The sequence below is a fragment of the Porites lutea genome, chromosome 8 (assembly GCF_958299795.1).
Source record: "Porites lutea chromosome 8, jaPorLute2.1, whole genome shotgun sequence".
Classification (NCBI taxonomy): Eukaryota; Metazoa; Cnidaria; class Anthozoa; order Scleractinia; family Poritidae; genus Porites; species Porites lutea.
Genome location: NC_133208.1, coordinates 192,697 through 220,363, shown reverse-complemented (window position 1 = coordinate 220,363; position 27,667 = coordinate 192,697). Strand labels below are relative to the sequence as shown.

Genomic DNA, 27,667 nt, shown 5'->3' with positions numbered 1-27,667 from the left:
ATGCTTGATATTTTTTCGTAGGTTGGTCATGTGTAAGAGGAAATAATTTATCCAGTTGATATAGTTCATTGCTTTTTTTACGCGAGTCAGGAGAGCGTTAAAGAAACACGGCGCGAAGAAAAACAAAAAAAAAACTATTTACAGGTAGTTTAGATGTGCTTTGATTTGGGGTTCATTGAAGTGGAAACTTTGGCTACACCCACACCATAAATTAGCCTCTGGAGAGTTGACAGATAGATTTTTTGCCTTTTTTTCAGTTACAGCGGGGAATAACAGGGGTCACGCCAAGCTGTGGGTTTTGGAATTTTTCTATTAGGTGAGACATTGCTCTTTTAAGAGGCAAGAAATTACAATGAATTTACTACATCATAAAATAAAACCGATCGTTGGGTGAGCAAAGATGGACCAGAAAGAATGTTGTGTGGTTTAATTTGAACAACTGCGGTCAGCTGTAAAGGTAAAATCTATCAACGTTTCTTTAAGCCTTGGTAAGGTTAATTATACTCGAAAACATACAACGATATTGTCATATACTGTATTGTATAACTTGGTTACACATTAAATGTAAATTTTGTTCATATATCCCCACTCATCGACGTCATTTTTGTGATGGAAGTTGTCGAATACGTTTTGCGGTAGTTGGGGTACAAATTTTCGCTAATTTTCCATACTCATCACTTTCTTGTTTTTCCTTAACAGAACAAAGATTGATGGAGCTTGGTCAAGAACAGGTTGCACTTTGGTTGAATCAACGCGCGATCAAACTATATGTAGCTGTAATCATCTGACTAATTTCGCTGTTTTAATGGAAGTTGGAGAGACAAAGGTACCAACATTTTCAATGTGCAAGGATCGCAAATTACTGTGTGCAGAAATCTTGATCAAATTATCGATTTAATTTTGTTTGTGTCACTGATTTTTAATCTTTTCAAAGTTAAGGTATAAAGTATCACCTTGATGACGTACTTGCTAAGTCAAAAGATGCCTCTAAATTCTTCTGTATAATAATATCTCCTGCCAGATTTCAAATGACAACAAGTTTGCTTTGGAGATTGTAACCTACATTGGAACATCTCTTTCTCTTTTTGGCGAGACAATCACTATAATGGTCTACTTGATTCTTATGTAAGTACACTAGTCACTGACTAGCTAATTGTGCGCTGTATTTACCTTTACCTGAGAGTTCGTTAACAATAATTTCAATTAATCATTTTCACTCACGTGACCAGAGGTGCTGCAACTTACTTGGAGCAAAAGAAAGTTTTTACATGAGAAAATAGTTCAATCCCCACTGGATTTTGTGGTACATTAACATGGCCTCCGTTTCATTGTTTTGGTACACCAATAACTAGAATTGCTGCCGTGAGTGACGTCATGTGAAAACGAATTTATATATGAACACTTTATAACTGATCCTGAAGAATAGGTTCAAACCACGTAACTTTATATCATTGTTGGCTGATTGAACGACTTTTTCGTCCTATTTTTCTAAAGGAATTTAAAGACAACACAGTCTCATATCCGTTTAAATATGGTGTCGTGCCTGGCTGCCGGACAGTTAGTATTTATCATAGGAATCAGTGCAACTAGGCACAAGGTCAGTAATGAATAAATAAAATAAAAAAACATCACTATGATCATAAAAAGTGTTTCAATCTTATAATTATGTTTCATTCTCTTTCTTTTGTGTTTTAAGGTTCTGTGCACAGCCGTTGCTCTAACAATCAACTATTTTTATTTGGTTGCGTTTGGATGGATGGTTGCAGAGGGAGTGATGCTGTACTTAAAAGTTGTCAAAGTTTTCAATGTCATGACAACAACAAAATATTTCTATGGATTCGCATGGGGTAAATCGACATGGCCTCCTTACTATAAGCAGGTCGTCTAAACTTAATAATGAACTCAGCTCGGGGCTTGTTTTGCTCACTAGCCCATCTTAACTGGTTTGTTAAGCGAAGCACAACTGCCAGTGGGGACAATTTGGTTTTACCAACGTATAGCAAATGCCTGGCGTTTAATATTTGCAAAACATCGTTGAGCAGGTCAACCTTGCTATTGATCATAAGATGCAGTAAACGCCCTGATTAACTGTATTGATAATACATGACAATTCCAAGCAGAAAACAGTTGTGACAGACGCGTTATGTTGTGTCTGCCTACTACTATCTGTAAACCAGGCTTAAGATGGCTGAATACTTTAGCACTTTACTTTGGATTACTAGTTGATTATGATGGTGAGTGAGTGGCAATGATAATGCTACTGATAACGATGATGATGGTGATAATGATAATTATGATAATGTGAAACAAGATTTTATTGCTTTGTTTTTCAGGATTTCCAACCATTTTGGTAGTTTCTGCTGTTGTTACAAATGTGTTAATAAAAGGCAGTATGGACAGCAGCATGCGTGATGATGTGTGAGTATCTCTGGAATGAACTGATAGAACAGATTGTCAGATAAACCTAACGCAGATGCTGGGATCACTTTATTTCAGACTCTGTAGCCTGGAATAACTAAAAGAAAAAGCTTCAGTTCATCCGTAACGCATTGGCAATGCATGCTGCCATAGGTCGTCTTCGAATATGACGTCATTGTAAACCAGTCTAATATTTTGGGAACAGATTTTTAAAAAATAAGAAGATCATGCATGTGAAAGTGAAACTTGACTAACAATAGTTTCTCAATCTACACTATATCTGCGTTCACTAAAAAACTTTGATATATTTATTCCTATTAATTTTTGTCATGACCCATCGATCAGAAAAAACCTCAACGCTGTATAAATCTATCTCAAGTCCTTGGAACAGATATTCCTTAGGTCGGCATTGTTATTAAGAGGGTTTAAGGGAGAAGTGTGAACGCCCCAGACACTCTCTAATTTTAAACAACTGTCTGAATGAGAAGGAAAGTTAAATTAATCTACACAGCATTAATGTATATTTAGGTGCTGGTTCTCGTTCTCGTCTGGTTTTGTTTGGGTCTTCATTGGACCAGTGCTTATGGCCTGCTTGGTAAGTAAAGAACTCGCCCGCAAAACAGCGCGTTTGAGGCTGACGGTCTCATACAGAATATTTCATGTTAGACCTCGATCAGTTGTCAAGCACGTTTACAAGTGCATATTTTCCATAGCAAGTTCTTAAGTGTTTATGTTTAAGTTAAGTTTAACAACACTTTGTCATGCTAATACAACAGATACAAGTAAGTTAATTACAGAAAAATACAAAAAAATGCATGACTGAAGAATAATTGGGGGAAACTAAATTGGCATACGAATAATATTCTCCAATATTAAACATACTAAAAATTAAGAAGTAAAATTTAAAAGTGGCCCAAAGCCAACCTAATTAAATTGCATACGTTTATACTTGTCGTTCAAAAGTTTCAAGTGAAATCCTTTTTCTTTATATCATAGGTGAATTTAGTGATCCTGCTGCGGATAGTTGTAGAGATGATGAGGCTGACAGACATGTCAGGGATATCTGAGACAAACAGTACAAGGTAAACTGGATTTAAAAAAGAAATCTTTTTAAAAAGCCTTAGTTTGCTGTAAAAATTGATCGTATTCATTTCCTTGCTATCTAGTTTTCGTAAAAATAAAACGTAAACAGCTTCCTGGAAGTAAATTATATGATGTCTTTTAGGCAGAGCCTTAAGGCATGCGCAGTCCTTTCACCACTGCTGGGATTCACCTGGATGTTTGGTGTTCTTACAGTCACCGATACTACAGGACTGGTCTTTCAATATTTCTTTACCATACTTAATTCATTACAGGTAATAAAAGTTGCTCGAAATAGTATTTCTAAAGTGACAAATAAAACTGATATGCCACTACTACTGCTACTATGAAGGCTTTCATAGATTGTTCAAAATAAAAGTAACACACTAGTATAGTGTCACTACTTATCTAAAATTATGCAAACAATAGATATAGCCTCTGAATCATGTATAGCAAACGAGAAACACGAAACTACAGTTTAAACTACGTAACCAAATTTTCCCCTTACTTCCTATTTACTGTTTATTCTATCTTGCCAAGAATAAGTAGTTTAATTCCGTTCGGTCAAGTTCATCCATAAGAATTATTTTTGACAGTTTCGATCTCCTTATTTTCCAGTTTGAGAAGTGTTCAACTTGAATCCTACGTTTGCCTTCCTCTGACCGCTGTCTTAGAAATAATGCAAATGTACATCATAGACCCAAACTATGTATTATGTCATGATGACGATCATGATAATAATGATAGTTATGATTGACGGAAGCATACCTTGTTACTAACAACAAAGTTTCAACAAAACACAGGAACACAATGTTTATTTTATCCTTTCAGGGTTTCTTCATCTTCATTTTTCACGTTATTCGAAGCAAAGAAATCAAAGCGGCTTTGGAAATAAGAAGGCAGAGATGGGAAACAACAAGAAGTATATCTGTGGCTACGGAAAAGTCTACAATTGGTAGAGGACGAGTGAGCACAGCGAGAGAAAAAGGCAACTCGCTCCGAGGCATTGATATGAACAAGATTAGTCCAGATGAAACGAGTAACATTAATCGAGACATGCCCACAGTCATGTAACAAAACATAATCATGTAAATAAACTAATTCATCATCAAAACTCTTGTTTACATTTCTTTTTTCCACAATGTAACCGCGAAAGTCGCCAGATGTAAAGCATCTGTCAATTTCAGCAAGGCCTGTTTTTCCAGGGGGACAGGAGAAAACTGATGGTGGGCAGAAATCAGTCTAGACTGCAAAACAGTCGGTTTTTTTCTCAAAATCAGTAAAGAAATCGGTAAAGCGTGGCGTAAGAGTCTTACGCGCGCGAAGCGCGCGAGCCTCACACACCCGTAGGGCGTGTAAGGCGAGAGAAAAAAAACCGACTGTCCGTTTTCCATACAATGAGTTCGTTCCGACCAGAGGGTTCAAAAATGTCGTCGAGCTGCCAAAAATCTGTTCGCAACTCCGCCCTCTTTGATAGACTCGCGTGTTATTATTTACGCTGTAATCCAGTAATTCTAAAGCAGTTTTTAGCGTTGCTTCCCTGTGAAATGTAGTGTATATAGTGAAATGTAGTATATATAGTGGAGGATCAAAAATGAGTGAAAGTGGCAGTACGACAACAAAGCCTGTGCCTGCTCCTCGAAGAGGGAGAAAGCCGAAAGAGCCGAGGGCTTTGGACAAATTGTAGAATGTGAGGTTGTTGTTTCAAAACACAGTTTGGCAATTTTACGAATGGATGGATAAGCTCGGAAAATGCGTTTGTTGCGCCTACCAGAAAAGGGGAAACGTTACCAAAAGTGGGCCGACCTACTGAAAAACGAACTTTTCGTTGTCCTCGAGGAAGGAGAATCTTTCTCCACAAGAGCAGTTTGCTCTCCGTGCGGAACAACTGTTAGAAATTGCCCCGGGAACCTGCACGGCGATGCTTTCGCAAATTAGAGAAGAACTGAACACGCCAACTGACAATGAACAATTATTGCGATTGAAAAGAATGAGTAAATCCCCTCATTCCAAACCACGTCTTGGTGATTTAGCTCTGTAAATTACTATCTGTGAGAATTTAAAATCCTGCCTAAAACGCTAACGAGTTGGGCCCAGCGTGACAAAACATTGCAGGAAAAAGTCACATTCACGGACACAAAGAAAATCGCTTAAAATTATTCAAATCCAGGAGGCACTTTGGAGAAATAAAACAACTTAAAACTCTTAATCAGCCGCAATGAAGAGCTTTACATTTCTTAAGGGGCCAAGAAAGAAAATGCTCATGCGTCAAACCAAAGCATAATCTACTCGACAGAGAAAACAATTCATTGGAAGAGGCGGCATGTTTGCATGAGGTAAAAGTCGTGTGTTTCCTACCGATCCCGCTTTTTTAGCCAGGCGAGATAATAATGACGGTCGGCCGTAGCACGGAACTTGAAGAACTCCTTACTCTTTGCATGAACAAACATCCGATAAATAAGGCTTTTGTCAAATCCTGTTGGTAGAACACAGAAAACATCCTTTCCCCTGAGTAGCAACTCCAAAGCTTCCCTCTGCTCCGATTTTAAAACAAATCCCAATTCTTGCGAGCAAATCCAGGCGATCAACATCTGTCATTTTACAGCGAAAGCTTTAGCAATTCATCACGGTCTGGAACAACGTGAATGACATGTTGAAAACATTACATGACAGCTTGGTGACAGCTTGCATCGAAATTTAGCCAATGGGAATTGCTCGTGGCTGGGAGAAGCGGGTAATTCGAACGAATATAACGTATGCAAAACGGACAGTTCGTATTTTTAGCGTCTCTCCCCAGTCTCGCTCTCTGTTTTCAGCCTCATTCCAGACCTTTTGTTTGACTGCTTGCGTGTACTTGAATACGCAAAAATACGGACTGTTTTGCAGTCTAAAATCAGTCGCTCATCAAGTTTCATAAAGATAATTTTAGGTGGCTTAATAATTTGTAACAGAATAGGTATAAGGTGCAAAGCCAGGTGAAGGGCATGGAAGTGAGTCAAATTTGCTGGGTTGGTTCCCCTCGGGAGACTAAATAAAACATGAATGGACTTTCCTTTTAAGGCCGCTCTACAATTCAGGCAAGGAAAACGGCTGCTAACTGTTCTTACGGCTTAAGAAAGCACTTGTTTCAAAGGCTGACACCTCGGGGAACGAAATATGGTCCATCATCTAGTGCTACACCTTTAAAAGGCTAGCGTAGTTTACACATAAACGTAATGGAGTTTTCTCTTCCTTTCAATAGAAAAAAAACAAGAAGAGGGATTTTGGGAAGAAGATTTTTGAGAAGAATTGGGAAGAACATTTCATGTCAGGTGTTCGTGTCATGCATTTTATAGTAAAGTCACTTTTACACGTTATAAAGCAATGAAGCACCTGTTCACAAGAGTCGAATAATTATGGCCTGGAGCATTACTGGATCACGTCTTTGTTACGCCGCGCTGCTACCTTATTAGCCACAGGTTATGAATAAGTTGATTTTTGACATGAGGCCACGCAAGATAACGAGGGGCGAGTTTCGAGACTCGGGAGCAATATAGAAGAAGACATCACTTATAATACGATAATTTCTCACTGGTTTAACTGTAACAATCTAAAGCATGTTTATAACTGAAGTCATATAGAATCTTAAAATTTTGAGGAAGATAAAACTGCAATCCATGGCCAGGTAGGACATTGAATTTCACTTACGATTAGTTTATTGGGAAAAATATTAGCTTGACTGGTACAGAGTGTAAATTGATATAAAATTCTGAATATTTCCTTCCAACTGAACATACGTCATACAACCAAACGTTTCCATAAATTAGATAAAGAGTTAGAATGACAACACTTTTCAGTGCAGCAGGTAGAGAAACAAAATGAAGAACTAGAATATGAAATAACTAGGAAGCCTTTTTACGAGTCCATCTGAACTGTTCAGCTATGCAAATGATTCAGCCAATTACAAAATGTATGAAAAATATTAAAGAATTCAATTTCGTATTCAGTCTTTTCATTTTTCTAATATTACTTATGACCCTTAGGAAGAAAAATAATCAGCATTACTTTATTGTTCCATAAATAGAGTAAACGGCTTTAATCAGAAGTCGAAACAAATAAGCCGGTATACATTTTACGCTTATGAAAATTTCCTCTTTTAATTAAACAATACACGCACGAGCCATTAAACGAACAATGTCATGCCATGATCGTGCCGCGGATATGAAAGTGGATCTGTTGACTTGAAAAGTTATTTTAGTTTCCCGGGTGACGGCTATTAGCTAACCTAATGGGTATTTGACAGGTTCGCAGCATAATAAATGGATCAGCTTCCAGTCTAGCTGCTTCCTTTTCAACTGGCCATTAACATTAAATAACAATGACGCCAAAGTGGAATGGTTTATCTCGCCTTCGCCAAGTATTTATCCTCGCCCTGTGCTGCTTTTGCGGTAAGAGTTTAATGAAACTTAATGTGCAGAATATAGCACAAATCAGCTAATACACAAAAAGACATACAAATCGTGTAAACACTAGAGCAATCGTGTTATATTTAAATAGTAAAAAAGAAAATTTCATTGCAAACAAAGTTTAAATGCTACTTACACAAAGTTAATGGTTTTGTACAATTGAAATTTTAAAGTTTTAGAGCAAAGTTGATAGTACCTTTTAATTCAATCGCTAGAAGGAAGAGAGAGCTTATAACACAGTGTATACTCCGTCTCCGTAAACCGGGAACATCAGTTACCGAAGTCGTTGTATGAGTTGAATTGGTTTCAAGTGTTGTGAACACATGATCTAATATATTATGACTTTAATACCATATTTTTTAAAGATGCGTTTCTCTTTGATCGAAAATTTTTGAACAGAAACCTCGGATTGAGGCCGAAAACAAATTTTCTTTCGTTATCGTGTCGTCATCTAAGTTATCTAACTGAAGCAAGAAAGAAAATTTGTGCACGCCGGGTAGATATAAAATGCTGTTAAAAATCAGGGAATTGGAGGTTTTTGAAGAAATATGTCCTAAACTAACATTTAATTTTAAGCGTAAAGTTCCGCCGGCGACCAGCTAAGCTGACTCAGTTTTCAGTTTACTCACACTTATTCAAAAAAAGTACATAAATACAATAATACGAGGAACTAAAAAGGAAGGAAATCAGAGCTGCTATACATGTTACAATAAATATTACATTGGAAAAGTGTGTAGTGGCCAAAGGAGCAAAGCTTTCGGGTTGACCACGACTCAGTTTCCTAGATCTCGCCAAGAAATTAATGTGTGCATTTGTGAAGGCGGGTTTTATATCCTGAGCTGTTATCAAGAGCTCTGTTTCCGTACGGAGGGAACTCGGTTGGCTTCTTTTAAATGTGGCTAAATATCATTTAGGCAAAGTTAAACTCGAGCGAGTTGGCCAGCAGTCTTCTCCCACTTCAGTATGTGACCTACGGGGCGGCCCGCGGGGAATTGCAGGGCTCCTTGTGTGCCCTGTTGCTAGTGTTGCTTTGCATTGTAGCTTTGCTTGCTGATTGTAGCGGATCATTTCTTAGCCTTCTTGCAAATCAGTGCGGATTCTTGCTGATAGTCGCGGATCAATGTTTGCCTTCTTGCGAATCATTGCGGATTCTTGCTCCCTCTCCTCCCTCCCTGCCTGGTGGTTTGGTAAGTATTTTCTCAGGTAAGTATTCTCTTAGGTAAGTATCTCCACTGAATTTATTCAGTGTGACGGTGCCGGTTAGTGGCTGCTCCTGGGGTGGTTCCCGCTTCCAGGGTTGCCATGGATACCTCCTCTCTGCTTATTGCATTTGGCCCCCCACTAACCTTTAAGGCACCAGTTCCCAAGCTCATCATTAGCGATGAGTTTAACCCGGATGAAAAGGCTGGCTCGGTTACCAAAGCAAAAGGTATTTAACCACCGCTGGAAGATGGCGAATTCGTCATTATCACGGTCTATTTTATATCTTACTGTTAAAAATATAATCATTTAATAATATTGACTACGTAATGATAATGGAACTCTCATAGCTGGCGTGCAGCAATAAAAACACGTGCACTCAATCATCACACATAAAATTTCATCCAGTCAACCGGTCAAAAACTTCTCTTATTATGGATGTCCTCAACGAGCAGGCGAAATGAAGCAAATCTTGTATTTTGATTGGCTACCTGAGGAAGTAATCCGCTCGGGATTTCCCGTAACGTTCCCGTAAGAAAAATTTTCTTTCGTGTATCTAGGAATTCCTCGACCAAATTTGTTCGGTCAAGATGGCAAGAAATTGAACTTGCTCTTTTAATGCGTTTCATGGACTGAGAGTGAGTAGCCCTTCATCTCTGCGTGCATCCTCAGAGGCACAGGGGAAGAAAACAAATTAAAAAAAGAGACGGCAAAGACAATGTTTTTCCGCTGCAGATTTGGACTATTTTTCAGGTCACCGTCATTGACAGTGTCTCAAAAGAGGGAAAAATCTATAATGGCCATCATACATGGGTTCGATTAATACGCTAGCCTAGTTAACAGCTCATACAGTATTTTAACAACTCTCTGTCTAGCGCTATCATATTTCTCTATCAAAAATAATAATAAAAATAATAAATAAATATTTCTCTATCATAAATTATTCTTTTTCACTGATTATAGCTACGCATAGCGTCGTCGTCTATGAAGCAGTTAGCGATACTAAAATGAACTGGACCGCCGCATCGTTGAACTGTCCACTAGCCAAGATTAGCAATACTTATGAACTTTGCGACGCCCAAACTGAACTAGCAGAACTAGAAGACGTCAACTACTGGACGGCTCTTAAAGAGGAAAATGGAAGCTACTTCTGGGGCAATGTCAGTCAGCCGGTCGACCATTTGAACTCACATGCGCTCCTTGATGAAACGGAGTCAGGGAACTGCTATGTAATAAGTAGAGATACAATGAAACTGAAGTCAAAGGATTGTGACAACGAAGTAAACGGACGTCTTTGTTCTTACCCCTCGGAAGGTTTGTCCGAGTCATTGTAGCCTCCTTCTAATACCTGCATGGGTAAACTAAGAAACTTCGGTAGGACACCATTTTTATGTACCCAAATCTTTCCCTAGTTGAACAAAAAAATATAGCCTAGGAAAACAGCCGACATTTCGACTAGAGACGCCACCAGAGATTTCCCAGCGGGGAAACCTGTAATGACGTCGAGAAATGTCAGCTGTTTTCACTCTCAGGCTAAAGGAAGTAGTGCTTTTAAATCAAGTTAAAAACACATTGATAACCTCGACTAATGTTCCGTGGTTTAATCACACTGGTAGTGAAAAAAAATGTTTCCTACTTTAATGCATACATACACAATCCTTTTCACGTTTGGCATTTTTTCGAAAACAAGTAGGACAAGGCTAAGTTATTAATAAAAAAAGTATAATTCAAATAAAATTTGTTTGCAGACAAATCCACTCCGAAGCCCGAAAAGTACAGTGATGAATGTATTAAATACAAGGTATGTTTCTATCCTAAGTTTACATAATTTTGGATGAAATGAGATTTTATCTCTTTGGAAAATGACATACGAAGCTAAATTTTTATGATATGATTTTTAAATTGCAGCTTTCTAGCTGCTTCAAGGAGAGTATGAATTATTCGCAATGGAAGGTAAGTACGTTATTTATTTTTGTGCTTTTCCTACAACAACAAAACGGCCATTTCCAAGAAAAATGAGAGTTAATCAATGATTTTGTTGACAGAACTTGAACTGTAGGTGGTCAGGTGGTGGCAACTGCGAGTGGAAACTGCGAGTGGAAACTGAGCGTATAGGCCGCTGTGAGCTGTATTGCAAATACGACCAAACATACGCAGTGGATTCTGGGAAACCAGACATAAGTGAGTTTCTTTCTGACTCATACTTTATGGTAATTGAATGAAGAGGTATATTAATGAACCTAATCGACCTGACATTTGTTTCTTCACACAATAATTGATTGGTTGATTGATCGATTTTTGTCGCCTTTTCCGTTTTGAAAGTCCTTTATCGTTTCAATGCTGTTTTCTTTAAATCTCTATTTTCGAAAGAACTGGCAAATATCATAGCTGTAAGCTGGCTTAACAAGCACGTTGCCAAAACCCTCTTTCTTCAGGAGCAATGAAATCTTTTTTGCTGAACCTTATCAACAGGTGTTAAAGTGAGAAAGGTTCAAAAGGAATGGTCACAAAAAGTAGAAATTGGATTTAATACAAGCGAGAAAATTACACTAACACACAGGCTGTTTAATGATACAGGTTGGTAATTCGTTTGTATACTTTATATATACAGTCATAGAATACTTGACACTGATTTCATTCAGTAGAAATCGAAAATAAAATCATTATAGTTCTGAATCAAGTATCTTTGTTACTTAAGCTAGAGTTTTAAAGGATGCAGAAAATATGAGAAAGGAGAATCATATATTAACTACTCAGCCTGGCACTAGGGACCGCAGTTGGGAAAGGGCGAAAAAAAAAATGGCCGTCGAGCGAAACGAGCTGAGCGCTCAGTTCGCTTTTCTCGCCGACGAATTTGTTTGTACTGTTTCAATACTTTTTTTGCCATTTTTTCCCACATTAATTTTATCAATTTTAGGACCGTTGTTATTCTTGATATATACAAACGACTTTACTCAATCTTCTGATTTCTTCTCCGTGAGACTATTTGCAGACGATACCTCTTTAACAGCTGCAGCTAAAAATATAGATGAACTCTTATTAAAGATAAATAAAGAACTACCTAATATTTATGACTGGCTATGTGCAAATAAATTAACCTTAAATCTAAGAAAAACTAAATATCTTATCTTTCAACCTCGTCAGAAAGTAGATTATAATTTATTACCTCTGCTATCGATAGCTGGCCAATGCTTAGAGCAAGTATCCAAAATTAAATACTTAGGTATCTATATTGACACCACCACCACCTATCCTGGCATGACCATATCGACTATGTTTGTGATAAAGTCAGTAAGAGTATTAATATTATGACAAAGATAAAAAGTTATCTAGGAAATCAATGTTTAACTAGTATTTACTATTCTCTTGGAACGATCTCCCCTTTTCTCTTTGCAATAAATCATCGAAAATCCTGTTCAAAAAGGCACTTAAAAATATTATCTTGCTCAATATTGACTTGTGTACGTGTGTGTGTGCGTGCGTGCGTGTTTGTGTTTTAATGAATAACAAAACTACAAAAGAATAAAGTCAATCTTGTTAAAGGGCCATGATTAGTTTTACTATAATGTGCCCTTCTCCATTCTAATTTTTTTCTTTTATTATCATTATTATGTACACGTAGTTTAAGCAACTTTGTACCGATTGATATTGTACAACTACTGTATTATTTTACAACTAATGTATTATAGGATAGAGTAAAATAAAATACAACACAAATACAAATTTTTTCCGACATCGGAGCCTACTCCCAGGAAAATAACTACTTAGATGTTACATGTAAATGGTTTATAACATATTTTTGTTTGAATTAATTATTATATCATTAGAGACAATTGTCGCGGTTTCACTGCTTCCATTGAAAGATCAAGACTCAGTTTTGAGGCTAAATAGCGGGTAAGGCCCACCATCAATACTGAAATGAAGTTAATTTTTAACGATTTATTCCGCAGTCCTATTTAATACAAGTCATGTTTGGTGCTATTCATACCATCATTCCCAATCCCCCTCCCTTTTTCCCTATCCCCTACCCCTTTTGATGCCTGCTACGCAGGCCACATCATGACAGGAAGTAAAGTCCAGTTGCGTCTTGGAAGGATAGAGACGGCTGCTGAGAAATATCTGGGAAAATGTCCCTATCCTTTGTTCTAATATATGGTTGTGTAACAAGCTATATCCCGTTCGTTAACATTTGTTGAGTGAACTTATTCTCCATTTGTCCAGCGATAACACTTTGGTTACCTCCGTTATTGGCGTGGTACTTAGTCCCCGCTTCAACAAGACGATTCCAAATTTGGTTATCCTCGAGTTTACCCATCCCAAGGTGAGCGGATAAGAGATCATGTGATCTCGTAAGTGAGAAAATGTCTAAAAAGTACTTAACTTTGGTAACAAAGAGGGGGGAGGATCAGATAGTCACGTCCCCGTTGTCACAAATTGCACATGGACGCTATTTCAAAGTCGTTCGAACAACTACTTGCATATTGAGACTATTCAGTTGCTCGTTCAAGCCCAGGGGAAGGGGGGATACTCAAAGAGGTTTTAAACTGGGAGGTTCCGCCCGGAGGTCCAACCCCCTACCCTTTTATATACCATTTTTGACAGAAAAGGTACCTGTCAGTTCCTATACCTTCTCTAACTGCTAAATGGTTTAATCCCTTTCATATATACCTAGTTTAGAACGCTGCACCCCTTAAAAATATGAATATTAATGAGTCAGTTAGTCTCATTTTTCTTTTCGATCGTGCTCGACAGTCTTTAAAGAGAAAATAGATGGTCTGTCAACAGGCTATAGAACAATGAACCAGGAAGTTTTTCTTGCCTATCTTCACAGCCATAAAACGCCCCTGTTAGACATTTTAGGTCCCCGGCTCTACAGACCAAAATGAGAAATTTCATTACGATCGATATGAAAGAAACTTAACGTTTTGATGGATCCATGTCATCTTTATCCAAATATACTTCAACTCATGAAATCTCTTTTTGATATACCTAAGGCCAAACACATGTACCCCTTTCGGTCGGAGCCTGCTTGTATGGGCGTTGTAGGGAGTATATTTTTTGTTAAACATTCCCTTACTTATTCCCGGGGGATCTGAAGCCTATATACAAACTGTACCATTCTCTTTTCTATGAAATGACTCTTTTGAATTATCCTTAACGTCAGTTTTCTTAAACTTGCATTCTTTTTGTTGAGGTCCTTCAAGAAAAAGTCATAAGAAAATGTGTCTTTTGGAAAGAAGACATCTGGTATGTGAATTAGTCGCAGTTGCTTAGTTTTTCCTTGCGTCGTTTAAGTCGATAATTTTTTCCATGTGCCTTCTAATTATATCACTTAGACCTATCTGTCTCCTTGCAAATTATCATCTCTTTTTACAAGAAAACTATGCAACTTCAGCACGTACACAATGTAAATTAAAATCAAATAGAAAGACTAACGGAAGGGATTTTATAAGGATGGACTAACAATATATTTCACAGGTTCCCAGGGATCCTCTTCGTTATAGTCAGTTCTTGAATCTGATAGCTCCTCTATTGCTTTCCGTTAAAAGGACACCTAATGGTTCGTGGTCAAGTGAAGGCTGTACCTTATTGAACGAGTCATCGACAGAGAGAACAGTTTGTAGCTGTGATCATCTGACAAACTTTGCTGTTTTGATGCAGTATAAACCCGTCCAGGTGAATATTTTGTGACGGAATCATTTCTCGCTAGATCCTCAGTGTTTCGAGAGTTTCTCTTTTTTTTTCAGAAACTTGCTCTCGCTAACGTGCTAGCCGTCAAAATAGGGATAGTGATAATCATAATAATAATAATGACTTTATATAAAAAAAAACCTTTGGAAAATCTGTACCCAAACTTTGTTACGCATGATTAAAAAGCAGGTAACATAACGACTGATTAAGATTGAAACGAAGGAAATTTGGTGCGTTGCCCTTAGCCATAGTCATCAGTAACTATTGATAAAATTAGAAACTGACACCGAATAAAGAGGCTATAATAAAAGAGGAGAATGTTTACAAATACTTAGACCTAAATAAAGGAGACTACATAGACCATTTAGCTATAAGGAAGGTTGCGCATAAGTAATAGAGAAACGAAGGACTAGGAATGAAAGTATATTATGGGTTTGCCTTTATCAGTGATAACACCCGCGTATGTTGTGTTTAATTAGAATCCCAAAGAGCACGAGACATCCCTGTCAATCATAACATACATAGGATGTGCTTTGTCTCTCATTGGAGAGGTTATGGTCGTCATTATATATGTTGTCTTCATGTAAGTATTATTCCCTTTTTCATGGCGTGAAATCAGAGAGAACATTAAATGTAATAGACTTAAATCAACGTCATCCGATTAGCTTACGTATCGTGGGCTTCCTCAAATCTTTCTCCGTTTTCTGACTATATCCTTTAAAACATTTTCGTGTATAAGGGCCAAGTCGCACTAGAGGACAATTTCAGATTTGTCCAGGACAAATCTGACTTGAAATCGGCCAGTGACAAAAAATTTGTCCGGAAAGCTACAGTCGCACTTGAGAACAAAATCTGTGAACAAAACATCACACCATGCTGTGAGCGTCACGCAATTTCCCGCGAAGCAGCCTTTACCCGCTGTTTCAATCCACAAACCGCGACACGAGGGATCTCAAAATGTTTCCACGAAGAATTCTAGCAATAATATTTTTCTTCTATTTTCTGGTTCTTCATCAGCAAGCAAATATCAATATCAATTTAATGATATGTTGTCTGTTATTAATGCAGAATTTACGTGCACAAAACATTATAGTGACACGATGTATTCGCAGCACCATACTATTGGACTCTTCCTCGTCCAGTCGAATCGTGGTTCGAGATCCATTATACTGATCGAACAATACCTGAGGACTACTTTCGAAGGCTCTTACGAATGAACAGAGAAAGCTTTGATTTGTTGCTCAACGTAATTCGTAACCGGCTGACGAGACAGAATACAGTTCTGCGAAATTGCCTCACTCCTGAAAAGGTCCTTGCTTGTGGTTTGCTTCGCCTTGCACACGGAAATTCATACGAAACAATAGGACCTGCGCTAAACGTCGGCAGAACTACAGCAATAGAGGCTCGTCTAGACGTGGTTGAGGCTCTTTATGACTTAAGGAATGAGTACATCGAATTCCCAACAACAGTGGCCGAGACAATGAGGTGTATAGAGACATTTACGGACAAATCACGACTTCCAAACATTGTTGGGGCCATAGATGGCACTCATATCAAAATAGTTGCTCCTAGAGACAGTGCTGTTGATTATTTTAGTCGAAATCAGCAACATGATTTCATTATTCAGGCCGTTGCTGACGGTAAGGGATTATTTCTTGACTTTGCAGCGGGTTATCCGGGAAGTATCCACGACGCTAGGGTATATCGAAACAGCTCGCTTTATCTAAGAGCAAGCAACGGAGATATACTCAAGGAACCCGTTGGAAGAATCGGCATCACAGATATTCAGCCTTACCTGGTAGGAGACAGCGCATACCCTATTTCCCCCTGGCTTATGAAGCCTTATCCTGAAGCGACGCGTGACCCTGGCGAGATAACATTTAACAAGGAACTGTCGTCTGCACGAGTAACCATCGAGTGCGCTTTTGGCTGCCTCAAAAGTCGTTGGCGAATTCTACAAAAGCGGTTGGATAGCAGAATAACTTTTTCTGTGAAGATTGCCATTGCTTGTGCAGTGCTGCATAACTTTTGCATTAAAATTGGGGACGAATGGGAGGATGATTTTTACGATGACGATGATGACCGCGGAAACGAACAGAACAATGACTTAATGCAGGACGGGGAAGATATAAGAGAGTTGCTAAAAAACAGTCTATGATTCTTCAAATCCCTTTTTTTAATTATTTAATCCTTCGAACTTAAACTTATACTGTATTTGATATTTCACAAAGAAAATAGAAGAAAATCAACGAGAAAATACTATAAAAATATTGCATTGTAATTTGTGCTCAACATGCGATTGTTGAATCATAAGAAACGATTTCCATCACCGTATTGAATTTTCCTGCAATTTTACAGACATTTATTGTTCAGATTTTTAAAGAGAAGTGTGTGATAAAGATAATTTTTGCATTTACAACAAGAAATCAGTTCAAGCAGTACATTCATTTGTTTCCATAATTTCGTTTGATCGATTCGCAACATAAACAATAACATGTCTTTTGATAATGGTCGATAATGATTGTCTCCCAATAGTCCAAAACAGTCTTGAATTAAAGTTCAGTTGTCTTTCTCATTCTGTTGGCCAAGGATTTTCACAATGGAGCCCATAAATTGGTTCATCATGGCTAGCTGCTGCGTCTGTGATTGTTGCAAGGAATCCATAAATGCTGTAACTTTCTCCCCCTGCTGCCTCATATCCTTTAGAGCCATCTTGAACTCTTCGTCGCTGTCATTATCAGGAGCTTTGCGTTTCGAAGCTCGTTTCCCTTTCTTTGACGCTCTTCTCTTTTCAGCTGGAGTTTGTAGCACATTGGGGCTAGATGAAGTACTGTTCTCGCCAGTAGTATCACTTGATTCAGCTACAACTTGGGGGGCACTTTCGCCGCTGATCCCCGCTTCGGCTACATTATTGAAGGTTACTAGGTCGCGGCATCCAAGGATCTTATCGACCTCATCGTAGTAGACGGATTTCCTAAGGTTTCCTCCTGTTTGGTTTTTGTTCCAATCTTTTGCATTCTTGTATCTTTCTATGATGTACTTCTGTAACCGCTGGTATCCTGACCAGCGGGCTTACCCCCTTGTTTATTAGGAGCATGCGCATGGGGCCTCGGCATTGGCGGACACGAGGCCACCGTGAAATAACCTGAAGTTTTCACTAAGGTTTTCTTCAAGTTTCCCAAGTGTTTTGTAAGTCGTTTGTTTCAGTTTTTCTTTGTCGTGCTACGGATTTCTAAAGCTTTCTAACGGATGTTTGTGATGATACTTGTGAGTTGATTCAGCCTCGTGTATGATTAAACGTTTTGTTGTTATGTTCATCGCCACGGCTATCATGTGCCGCCATTCACAGCCACAGTTATTTCACGACCTCATGGACTTTATGGATTTACAAGGATTATAAAAGTTACGGTGGTGCTTCTATTCATCTATAGTTTTGATCTGGTTTTACGGTTTTGGGGTTATTTACGGTCATGGAAGGTGAAGGCAAGGAATTTACGGCTTATTTTGAGGATGACAATTTGCTGAGCTTGCAAGTTTCGCGTTCGCACTCCCCAACAATGGATACGGAACTGTTTCGTGTTATATCGCCGCTTAACACTCAGCCAACGGATGCAGCATCAGAAACGGAACTTCCTGATTCAGTAAAGGTTCAAGGTTCGCTGAATATGGGAGTAAAATCTACGGTCAGTGATGCTGAAGCGCTAGGAGTGGGCGAAAGGAGAAAAATTCCAACGGATAAAGGTAAACAACACGAGTTACAAAGGTTAAAGGATCATAGAACTGTGGCGTTACGTCACGTAACTAGACAGATAAACAAAATGAAACCGCTACTTGCTGATCTTAAGAATTATGAATTTGTGTCAGTTGAAATGGAAGGTCTTAACAATTTGCTTGTTAAACTGCAAGATGCTCAGGATAATTATGTTGACGCGTTAGAAGATGAAACTGTTATTGTTAATGCCAATTCATGGTACGATGCTCACGATGAAGATGTCTTTAAATTTAAACAGTCTGTCATTGAATATTTGTCCAAGGCGAAAAGGCATCAGTCAAATGAAGTAAACTCTGTTATCTCTAGTGGGTCTCATCGCACAAGAAAATCAAATCACTCTAAACGGTCCACCTCATCTTCAATTTCATCTAAAGCTAAGTTGATAGAAGCAAAAACTAAGGTTGCAGCATTGGAAATTGAAGCATCGTTTCTGAAGGAAAAGCAAGCGCTTAAAATGGCAGCTGAACATTTAGAGCTAAAACAGAGTTTAGCTCAAGCAAGGGAAGAAGAAAGGATTTACGAAGAAATGAAGAATGAAGAGTCAACTTTTGCACCTGTTCATACACAAAGTCCTCCGATTTGTACAATACAATCAGTTAACTCCGCTGGTTTGGAACCAACTTCGCAGCAACAACTTGTAAGTTCTTTAGGCGTTACAGAGTATCAACAGCCTTTACAAGCTAGTCCTCTTAGTGCATTTACGGTACCTCAGAAAGGACCCATTTACACAACACCGATAAATCCTGGTGCATTACGGAGTAAGGAAGAGACTACGGCCTATGCAGCAAAACCCCATGAACACCCCTCGAGTGTACATTCTTCATCATACCCATCTTTAGCAACGACCCCTGCTGTTACGTATACTGCTCCTGATCAGGTATGGTGTCTGCCACCATCACCACCACAAGGCTGTTCGACAAGTTTGTCAGTCAAAGATAATACTTTCCAAGACATTGTGGAAATTCAACGAAAACAAACTGAGTTGTCTCAGACTATTGTCAACCAGCAAGCAAGGAGTCTTTTGCCATCGAACGAGCCTCCCGTGTTTTATGGTGATGCTATGGAGTATCCATTATTCATGACTGCCTTTGAGTCATTAATCGAATCAAAGGTTGAAGATTCCAAGGGGAGATTATATTTTCTGGGTCAATACACGTCAGGTAAAGCAAAAGAAATTATAAACGGTTGTCTACAAAGGAAAATGGAAGGATCCTATGAAGAAGCTAAGAGACTTTTAAAGAGACAATTCGGTGATCCTTTCAAGATAGCTAATGCCCACATCACGAAATTGTCTTCTTGGCCACCAATCAGACCAAACGATGGTTTAGCCCTCCAAGATTTCTCTATTGCCCTGGATCAAGCTAAGTCTGCTATGAAAGGCATGTCTCATATGGATGATTTAAACACTGCTCATGTACTGCGTCAACTGTGGGAAAAGTTACCTAAGTACCTGCGAACCAAATGGACTGAAAGGAACAATAGGACAAAAAGTGCAAAGGGAAGAATAGCCGACTTCGAAGAGTTCTCTCAATTCGTGCGCGAACAAGCTGATCTTGCCACAGATCCTGTGTTTTCAGAGCAATATGTTAGCAAGCCAAATCATGATGAAAAAGACAGAGGCACTCATCTTAAGTTTACAAGAAAGCCCCTAAAAAGGGGAAAAGGGACAAACCTTGCTACTGGTGTAAATCAGGAAGCTAGCAATCAACAGTCTGTTGTATGCTCTTTATGCAAGAAGCCTCATAACTTAAACGAGTGTGAACAGTTTTTGAAGAAATCTCTGAGTGATCGTCGAGACTTTGTACTAGAGAAGAAACTGTGCTTCGGCTGCTTTAGCGACCAGCACATTGCAAAGCATTGCAAGGAAAGACAAACGTGCAGGACGTGCAACAAGCAGCATCCAACGTCACTACACAACCCTGATGGAATTAAGAAATCGAACGACAAAGGTGACAAGAACCAACCTCAAGATAGACCTCGAGTTAGTAGCAATCACACTGCCATCTGCAACATAACTGAAGCTGGAGATGTGCCGGTTAACATGGGTATATTGCTAGTCTGGTTGTTTCATAAGAGTAATCCAGCGAAGAAAATACGAGTTTATGCTTTACTGGACAATGCCAGCGGTGGAACGTTTGTGAATGAAAGCGCAGCTAAGGCTCTTGGCGTTGAAGGAAGTAGCACTGACCTCACTCTTACTACAATCCATGGAACACACAGCGTAACGTCGAAGGCCATTGAAGGATTAGTCGTAGCTAATGTCAAGGACGAGAGTGCAAGGTTAGAGTTGCCCAGAACTTTCACGCGAAACATCATTCCAGCGGACCGCAGTGAAATACCACGACCTGATGTAATCAGTAGGATGTCTCATTTGAAGGATGTTAGTGCCGAACTTTCCCCCTACATGGAAGATGTTGAAGTGGGTCTTCTTATCGGATTGAACTGTCCAAGTGCCTTACGACCAAGAGAAATTGTTTACGGTGGAGAATCAGATCCATATGCTGTACGGTCACTGCTCGGATGGTACATAAACGGTCCTCTCTATACTCCCTGTCAGAGTAGCATTTTAACGTGCAACAGAATTCATCTTAATCAGCAAGACACCTCATCCCCGCGAGGATATTTAGTCTCTCAAAGGACGGTTAAGGAACAGATAACACCGCAGGCAGTTGAACGAATGTTTGAACTTGACTTCTCCGAAAAGGAAAAGGGAATATCAATGTCGCGCGAAGACATCAAGTTCTACAAGACTGTGGAAACTGGTATCGTTCATCTCGAGGACTTGCACTATGAAATGCCCCTCCCTTTCAAACATAAGAACACTGAGCTCCCAAACAACTATGCTCATGCTGAGAAGCGCCTGAACAGCCTCAAGAAACGTCTAATGTCTGATGACAAGTATTACACGGATTACTGCAGCTTTATGTCTGATATCATTTCGAAAGGGTACGCTCGGAAGGTGGATGACGATCTTAAAGATCAGTTGGGCAGAACCTGGTACCTGCCGCATCACGGAATTTATCACCCGCAAAAGCCAACGAAAATACGCGTGGTGTTTGATTGCTCGGCCTCATTCGAAGGACACTCCTTGAATGACAAATTGCTCCAGGGACCAGATCTCAGCAGTAACTTAGTCGGTGTTCTTAACAGGTTCCGGCAAGAAAAGTATGCTTTTATGGCAGACATTGAAAAAATGTTCTTTCAAGTAAGAGTAAGGAAGGAAGATCAAAGTTTTCTCAGGTTTCTATGGTGGCCAAACGGAGATTTACAGAAGGAGGCCGAAGAGTATTGCATGACAGTGCATTTATTCGGTGCAGTATCATCCCCTGCATGCGCTAATTATGCACTTAAACGCACTGCTGACGACAACGAAGATGAATATGGGTCAGAAGCAGCCAACACCCTTAGAAGGAACTTTTATGTGGACGACGTTCTCAAATCGGCGAGCACCGAAGATGAGACTATTAAGCTAGCAAAGGATACCAAAGCAGTTTGCCAAAATGGTGGATTTAACTTAACCAAGTTTGTGGGGAACACAGAGCGTATCATCAGCTCAATCCCTCAAGAACACAGAGCAGAACAGGTGAAGAACCTCACACTTGGCCAGGACAAGTTACCCATAGAAAGAGCGTTAGGAGTTATTTGGTGTATTGAGTCTGACACGTTCAACTTCAGGATTGAACTTAAGGATAAGCCTTGCACGCGGAGAGGCATCCTATCGACCATCAGCTCGATTTATGATCCCTTGGGTTTCATCGCTCCTGTAGTACTCGTCGGAAAGAAAATTTTGCAGGACATCTGTCACACTAATAGCTGGGATGAGCCAGTCGAAGATGCCACCCGCAGCAGATGGGAAAGATGGCGAAATGAGCTGTACCTACTTGAAAGTTTGAAAGTACCAAGAAGCTTTAAACCCTTGGAGTTTGGAAAGATTGTGTCCACGCAACTCCACTGTATGTCTGACGCTTCGACGTGTGGTTACGGTCAATGCTCGTATTTAAGGCTCGAAGACGAACATGGCAAAGTACATGTCTCTTTTGTTATGGGAAAGGCGCGAGGGACGCCAAAAAAGACCGTCAGCATTCCAAGGTTAGAGTTAGCTGCAGCCTCAGTCTCTGTCAAGATTGGTGATGTTCTAAAGGATGAGCTAGAGTATGAGAACATTGAGGATCACTATTGGACGGACAGTAAAGTCGTCCTAGGCTTTATAAGTAACGAATCCAGTCGGTTTCATGTCTATGTTGCCAACCGTGTTCAACTCATTCATGATCACACCACCCCCTCACAGTGGCATTACGTCGAAACTACTTCAAATACTGCAGACGAAGGTTCAAGGGGTATGTCACCTAAAGACTTTGTTGAGAAATCACAATGGATTCAAGGCCCTGACTTCCTTAGAAAACCTACATGCAGTTGGCTGAAAGAAAGGTCATACAAACACACTATGGACCCAGATTCCCCCGAAGTGAAGAGCACTAAGGTTAACACATGTGTAGTGAAAGAGAGTGACGTCATAGTTGAGAGACTTCTCAGGTTCTCAAGCTGGCACAAAGCGAAGGTAGCTGTCGCACTATGCCTAAAGTACAAGAGGAAGCTCAGAGAAAAGGTCATGTCTAAAGGGAAGGAGTCCAGTGCTGGATCACAAGAACAAAGGTGTGTCAGTAATACCCCTGCAAATGCAGGACTTAACGTCGCCAACTTACAGGAAGCAGAAGTGGAGATCATAAAACAAGTACAAAGACAAGCATTTCCATCGGAAATAAGAAGTCTCCAAATCGTTCAAGCGAACGCTAAGTACGGTCGCCGGGAAGTGGAAAAGGAGAAGAAGGCTGTGCTGAAGAAAACCAGCACGCTTCGAACGTTAGACCCCTTCCTAGACAGTGATGGTGTCATGAGAGTTGGCGGGCGAATACGGAAGGCAACACTATCGGAGTCACTCAAAAACCCTGTCATCTTACCAAAGTCAAGCCACATTACCGCACTGGTTATCAGCTACGCGCACGAAAGAACACACCATAGCGGAAGAGGAATTACGTTAAATGAACTTCGTGCTAGTGGCTATTGGATCGTCGGTGGAAATTCGATGGTCAGGCAGTTTATTTCCAAATGCGTAACATGTCGGTACCTTCGAGGTACCGTGGGAGAGCAGAAGATGGCTGACTTGCCGAAGTCGCGCGTGGAGCCAGCACCGCCTTTCACCTACTGCGGAGTCGATTTCTTTGGCCCTTGGCACGTACAACGAGGAAGGTCTGTCGTCAAGAGATACGGAGCATTGTTTACTTGTTTTGCAAGTAGGGCTGTACACATAGAAGTTGCAGACACCTTGGAAACTGATTCCTTTATTCAAGCATTGAGACGCTTCATCTGTAGAAGAGGACCAGTCAGAGAAATTCGTCGTGACAGAGGAACGAATTTTATTGGTGCGGAAGCCGAACTCAAGAAAGCTGTTGACGAGATAGACGACCAAAAGGTCAAAGCAGAACTCCTTAAAGCCAAGATCGATTGGATTAAGAATCCTGCATCCGCGAGTAACTTTGGAGGCGTGTGGGAAAGGCAAATCAGGTCAATCAGAAACGTCATGAGTGGTCTTATTAGAGAGCATGGTAATCGTCTTGATGAAGAATCGCTGAGAACATTCCTTTGCGAAGCAGAATCTACAATCAATAACAGGCCTTTGACGGTAGAGACACTCAGCGATCCTCTTTCAGAGCCACCATTGTCGCCAAGTATGCTGCTGACAGGAAAGACAAGGCTCGTGCTACCTCCACCAGGAGAATTTAAGAGAGAAGACTTATACTGTCGAAGGAAATGGAGACGCACGCAGCATCTAACACAAGAGTTTTGGTCAAGGTGGAGCAAAGAGTACTTGCAACAGTTACAAGCAAGAATCAAGTGGACTCGGCCAAAAAGAAATTTCAAGGTTGGAGATGTGGTATTACTGAAGGAAAACCAGTCTCCGAGAAACAGATGGCCTTTGGGTAAGGTCGTAGCCACGCATCCTGATGATCAAGATCGAGTCCGATCGACGACAGTGCTGACAGGCAATGGCTCCAAGTTGGAAAGGCCTGTTAACAAGCTCGTCTTACTTTTGGGGGCGTAATGTTTAGAGACCGGGATTCCCCGACGAGGAGCCCGAGCTTTTATGAACGCTTTTTCTAGGAAATAAGTTCTAGGACTGTTATCGAGATATTTATAGTTGTTGTTAAAATGTAAGGCAAGGCTTACATTTTGGGGAGCCATGTAACCGCTGGTATCCTGACCAGCGGGCTTACCCCCTTGTTTATTAGGAGCATGCGCATGGGGCCTCGGCATTGGCGGACACGAGGCCACCGTGAAATAACCTGAAGTTTTCACTAAGGTTTTCTTCAAGTTTCCCAAGTGTTTTGTAAGTCGTTTGTTTCAGTTTTTCTTTGTCGTGCTACGGATTTCTAAAGCTTTCTAACGGATGTGTGTGATGATACTTGTGAGTTGATTCAGCCTCGTGTATGATTAAACGTTTTGTTGTTATGTTCATCGCCACGGCTATCATGTGCCGCCATTCACAGCCACAACTTCATTTTCCGAATACATTTGTCGGCCGTCTTGTTGGACTGTAGCGCTTTCGAAATCTTCTCAGCGATCCAGGCCCACGTTTTCCTGCACTCTATGCTTTCCAACTGATCGTGTTTTTCAGCCCATAGTTGGACTAACAGTTTTTCCTCATCTTTAGTCCATCGTTCCTGGGCCTTCTTGTTCTCGGAAGATGTACGGCGCGAAGAAGTTTGGGATGATTCCGGCATTGAGCCGTCTTCGGCGAACGGAAAGGATTCTGACAACGAGCCAGAACTTGCGGTTGAAGGAGATGGGCTTGCAGTTCCTCGATCATTAAAATTGTAAGTGCTAGGCAACGGATATATCCATCCTGGTGGATATTGAGGATATTGTTGCCCCATTTCATACGGAAAGTATTGGTTGCCCGTGCCTGGATTCATGTTGTTGCGAAATGAGAACGTGATTAATTTTGCCGCGAAGTCTATAGCATAGAGACTCTGCTACATATCACCTGTCAAATCATTTCCGAATTAAAACACCCTCGCTATTGTTTTCCAAAATTTGTCTCAATTTGGCCTGCTCCAGAGGTAGTCGACGGCATCTTTGAAGTTTGTCCGCCCGCGACCAAATTTTGTCCTTTGGTGAACAAACCGGTCGCACTTGGTTTTTCATTGTGATGACAGATTTTTGACATAAATAAACAGTTTTGTCCTCTAGTGCGACTTGGCCCTTAATAGGACAGAAAATGTTTCTTAATAAAGTAAAATAAACGAACATTTAATAAAACACTGAACACACTGTGGACACTATACATTCTCGTATGGTGATCCGTATTACACTTAATCCTGGAGATGAGATGACTGAGATTGTATCATTCTCGTACATAGTCGTTTTTGATTAACATTTTATGCAGGATATGTAATAATAATAATTTATAATAGTTTATGAACTTATTGTGCGCAGCTTAACATGAGAATGATCAGCTGCGCATTACAACTGCATTACGTTACAAGAAACAAATAAAAGATAATGTATTTAAAAATAAAAAATGAAAAGGATCTATACGCATACAAGTAAGAACTGAATATAAAATTGGTCACCAATATGAAGTTCTAAAAAGATAAGTCTTAACATGCGCCTTAAAACTGTTCATATTAGTAATCGCACGAAGTATATGTATCTTTTGTGGTCCTCTGCTTATAGCCAAACATTACTGTTGACTTTATTTCAATGATGGGAAGGAATCGCCATTATTTTCGGCTTTATTTGTAGGAAGTTTAGAGCTGAGGGGATTCAGATTCGGATTAATCTTGCTGCAGCACTATTCCTTGCACAAGTAGTGTTTCTTTCTGGGATAAATGCTACAATTAATCGGGTTAGTGTACATTTATATCATCGTGCACATTTAGTTTTGCAATCAAAGCAGTTTTGAGCTCATCTTATCTACACTTTGCAATTGTTAGTCAATTGGTTTGACAAATACCGACATCTCATCAAAAGAAGACAGAAGCTAAAGCAGCTATTTTGCTTTCAACATGACTTCCACGCAAACCAGTGCCTTAAAATTATGCACTGGTGATATGCTTTTTTATCTTTTCTAGCTTGCGTGTGTGTCAGTTGCGGTTTTGCTTCACTACTTTTACCTAGCATCGTTCGGCTGGATGCTCTTAGAGGGAGTCTATCTCTACATCATGGTGGTTGAGGTCTTTGCTAGCACAGTTAAATGGCTGTACCTATATTTATTTGCATGGGGTAAGTTCGGCAGTTCTGTGCTCCTTGCTTAGCTTTGTGTTTAATTGTTCCAAATTTCTAACACAAGAGTATCTTTGCGCGATTCATGACAAACAGGCAAGCATATTTCGATCATATGATGTAATTTATAGGAAAAATATTGTTTTATGCTATCCACTATATTTTTTGACGTAGTCCCCCAAAATGCAGAGTCAAAGGTTGTGCCGGAGTATGAAGTCGGACACGGAGGTTTTTTACAAATGTTTAAGGGACGACGTCTAAACATTTACCATTGTGCTTATTTTCGTAATACAAGACATGCTGTTAGTTTTCTCGAATGATTAGCAAATCTCTATTTTTTTGACAATTTTTATTCGATTGTTTGACAGGTTTCCCAGTCATACCAGTTGTTATATCTCTCGTGGTTGGTTTTAAAGATGGTGAAGGATTGAGATACTACGCAAACGAACATTTGTAAGACACTTGAAAAGAATGTAATTCATTTTCACTTTTTGCATCGTTTCCTGGTTAGGTTTGAATTTCCGGCAGTACTTTTGCAAATTGTCACATATTACAAGTGACTATGTGAAGGTATTTGCAACAATAGACGAATCTTTACTTCCTCTTTCAGTTGAGATAAATTACTACAAGCTTTCGTGTTGAGTTTTAAAAAGGTTACTGGCGCGAAAAGCTAATATTTACGGCTTAATTGTAGTCGTGAAAATTAGGTTTTTCGCATAAAATTGGTTGATTTGTTTTAACGCAGGATGCAAAAGATTGCCTAGTGCTTTGAACTATT

The 27,667-nt window shown here is 39.7% G+C and overlaps 2 protein-coding genes and 1 pseudogene across 2 annotated transcripts; 2 read left to right on the top strand and 1 right to left on the bottom strand.

Moving 5' to 3' along the window:
• Positions 1-1,025: 1,025 nt before the first annotated feature.
• LOC140946793 (adhesion G-protein coupled receptor D1-like) lies at positions 1,026-4,612 on the top strand. Its single transcript, XM_073395903.1, has 8 exons — positions 1,026-1,125; positions 1,495-1,597; positions 1,697-1,847; positions 2,334-2,418; positions 2,947-3,013; positions 3,415-3,500; positions 3,644-3,773; positions 4,330-4,612. The coding sequence occupies exons 1-8, from the start codon at positions 1,106-1,108 to the stop codon at positions 4,570-4,572; spliced, it is 885 nt and encodes a 294-aa protein (XP_073252004.1). The 5' UTR covers positions 1,026-1,105; the 3' UTR covers positions 4,573-4,612.
• A 5,778-nt stretch (positions 4,613-10,390) lies between these two features.
• Positions 10,391-27,346, top strand: LOC140946694 (adhesion G protein-coupled receptor L3-like). The gene is made up of 13 exons (XM_073395800.1): positions 10,391-10,457; positions 10,892-10,944; positions 11,052-11,096; positions 11,189-11,324; positions 11,616-11,720; positions 12,971-13,037; positions 13,365-13,464; positions 14,338-14,390; positions 14,693-14,819; positions 15,314-15,417; positions 26,410-26,512; positions 26,739-26,889; positions 27,258-27,346. Exons 1-13 carry the CDS (start codon positions 10,391-10,393, stop codon positions 27,344-27,346), a joined length of 1,200 nt encoding a protein of 399 aa, XP_073251901.1.
• LOC140946079 (uncharacterized) lies at positions 17,169-25,867 on the bottom strand (annotated as a pseudogene).
• Positions 27,347-27,667: the final 321 nt, after the last annotated feature.

What these genes read in the sequence shown, in the direction of transcription:
- LOC140946694 (XM_073395800.1), top strand. Translation starts at nt 10,391, where the DNA reads ATGAAACTGAAGTCAAAGGATTGTGACAACGAAGTAAACGGACGTCTT. An exon ending in ATGAATGTATTAAATACAAG is followed by an intron (nt 10,945 to 11,051) that starts GTATGTTTCTAT and finishes TTTAAATTGCAG; the next exon opens with CTTTCTAGCTGCTTCAAGGA. An exon ending in CAGGCTGTTTAATGATACAG is followed by an intron (nt 11,721 to 12,970) that starts GTTGGTAATTCG and finishes TTATATCATTAG; the next exon opens with AGACAATTGTCGCGGTTTCA.
- LOC140946793 (XM_073395903.1), top strand. Translation starts at nt 1,106, where the DNA reads ATGGTCTACTTGATTCTTAT. An exon ending in TTTCTATGGATTCGCATGGG is followed by an intron (nt 1,848 to 2,333) that starts GTAAATCGACAT and finishes TTTGTTTTTCAG; the next exon opens with GATTTCCAACCATTTTGGTA. An exon ending in CAGTGCTTATGGCCTGCTTG is followed by an intron (nt 3,014 to 3,414) that starts GTAAGTAAAGAA and finishes TTTATATCATAG; the next exon opens with GTGAATTTAGTGATCCTGCT.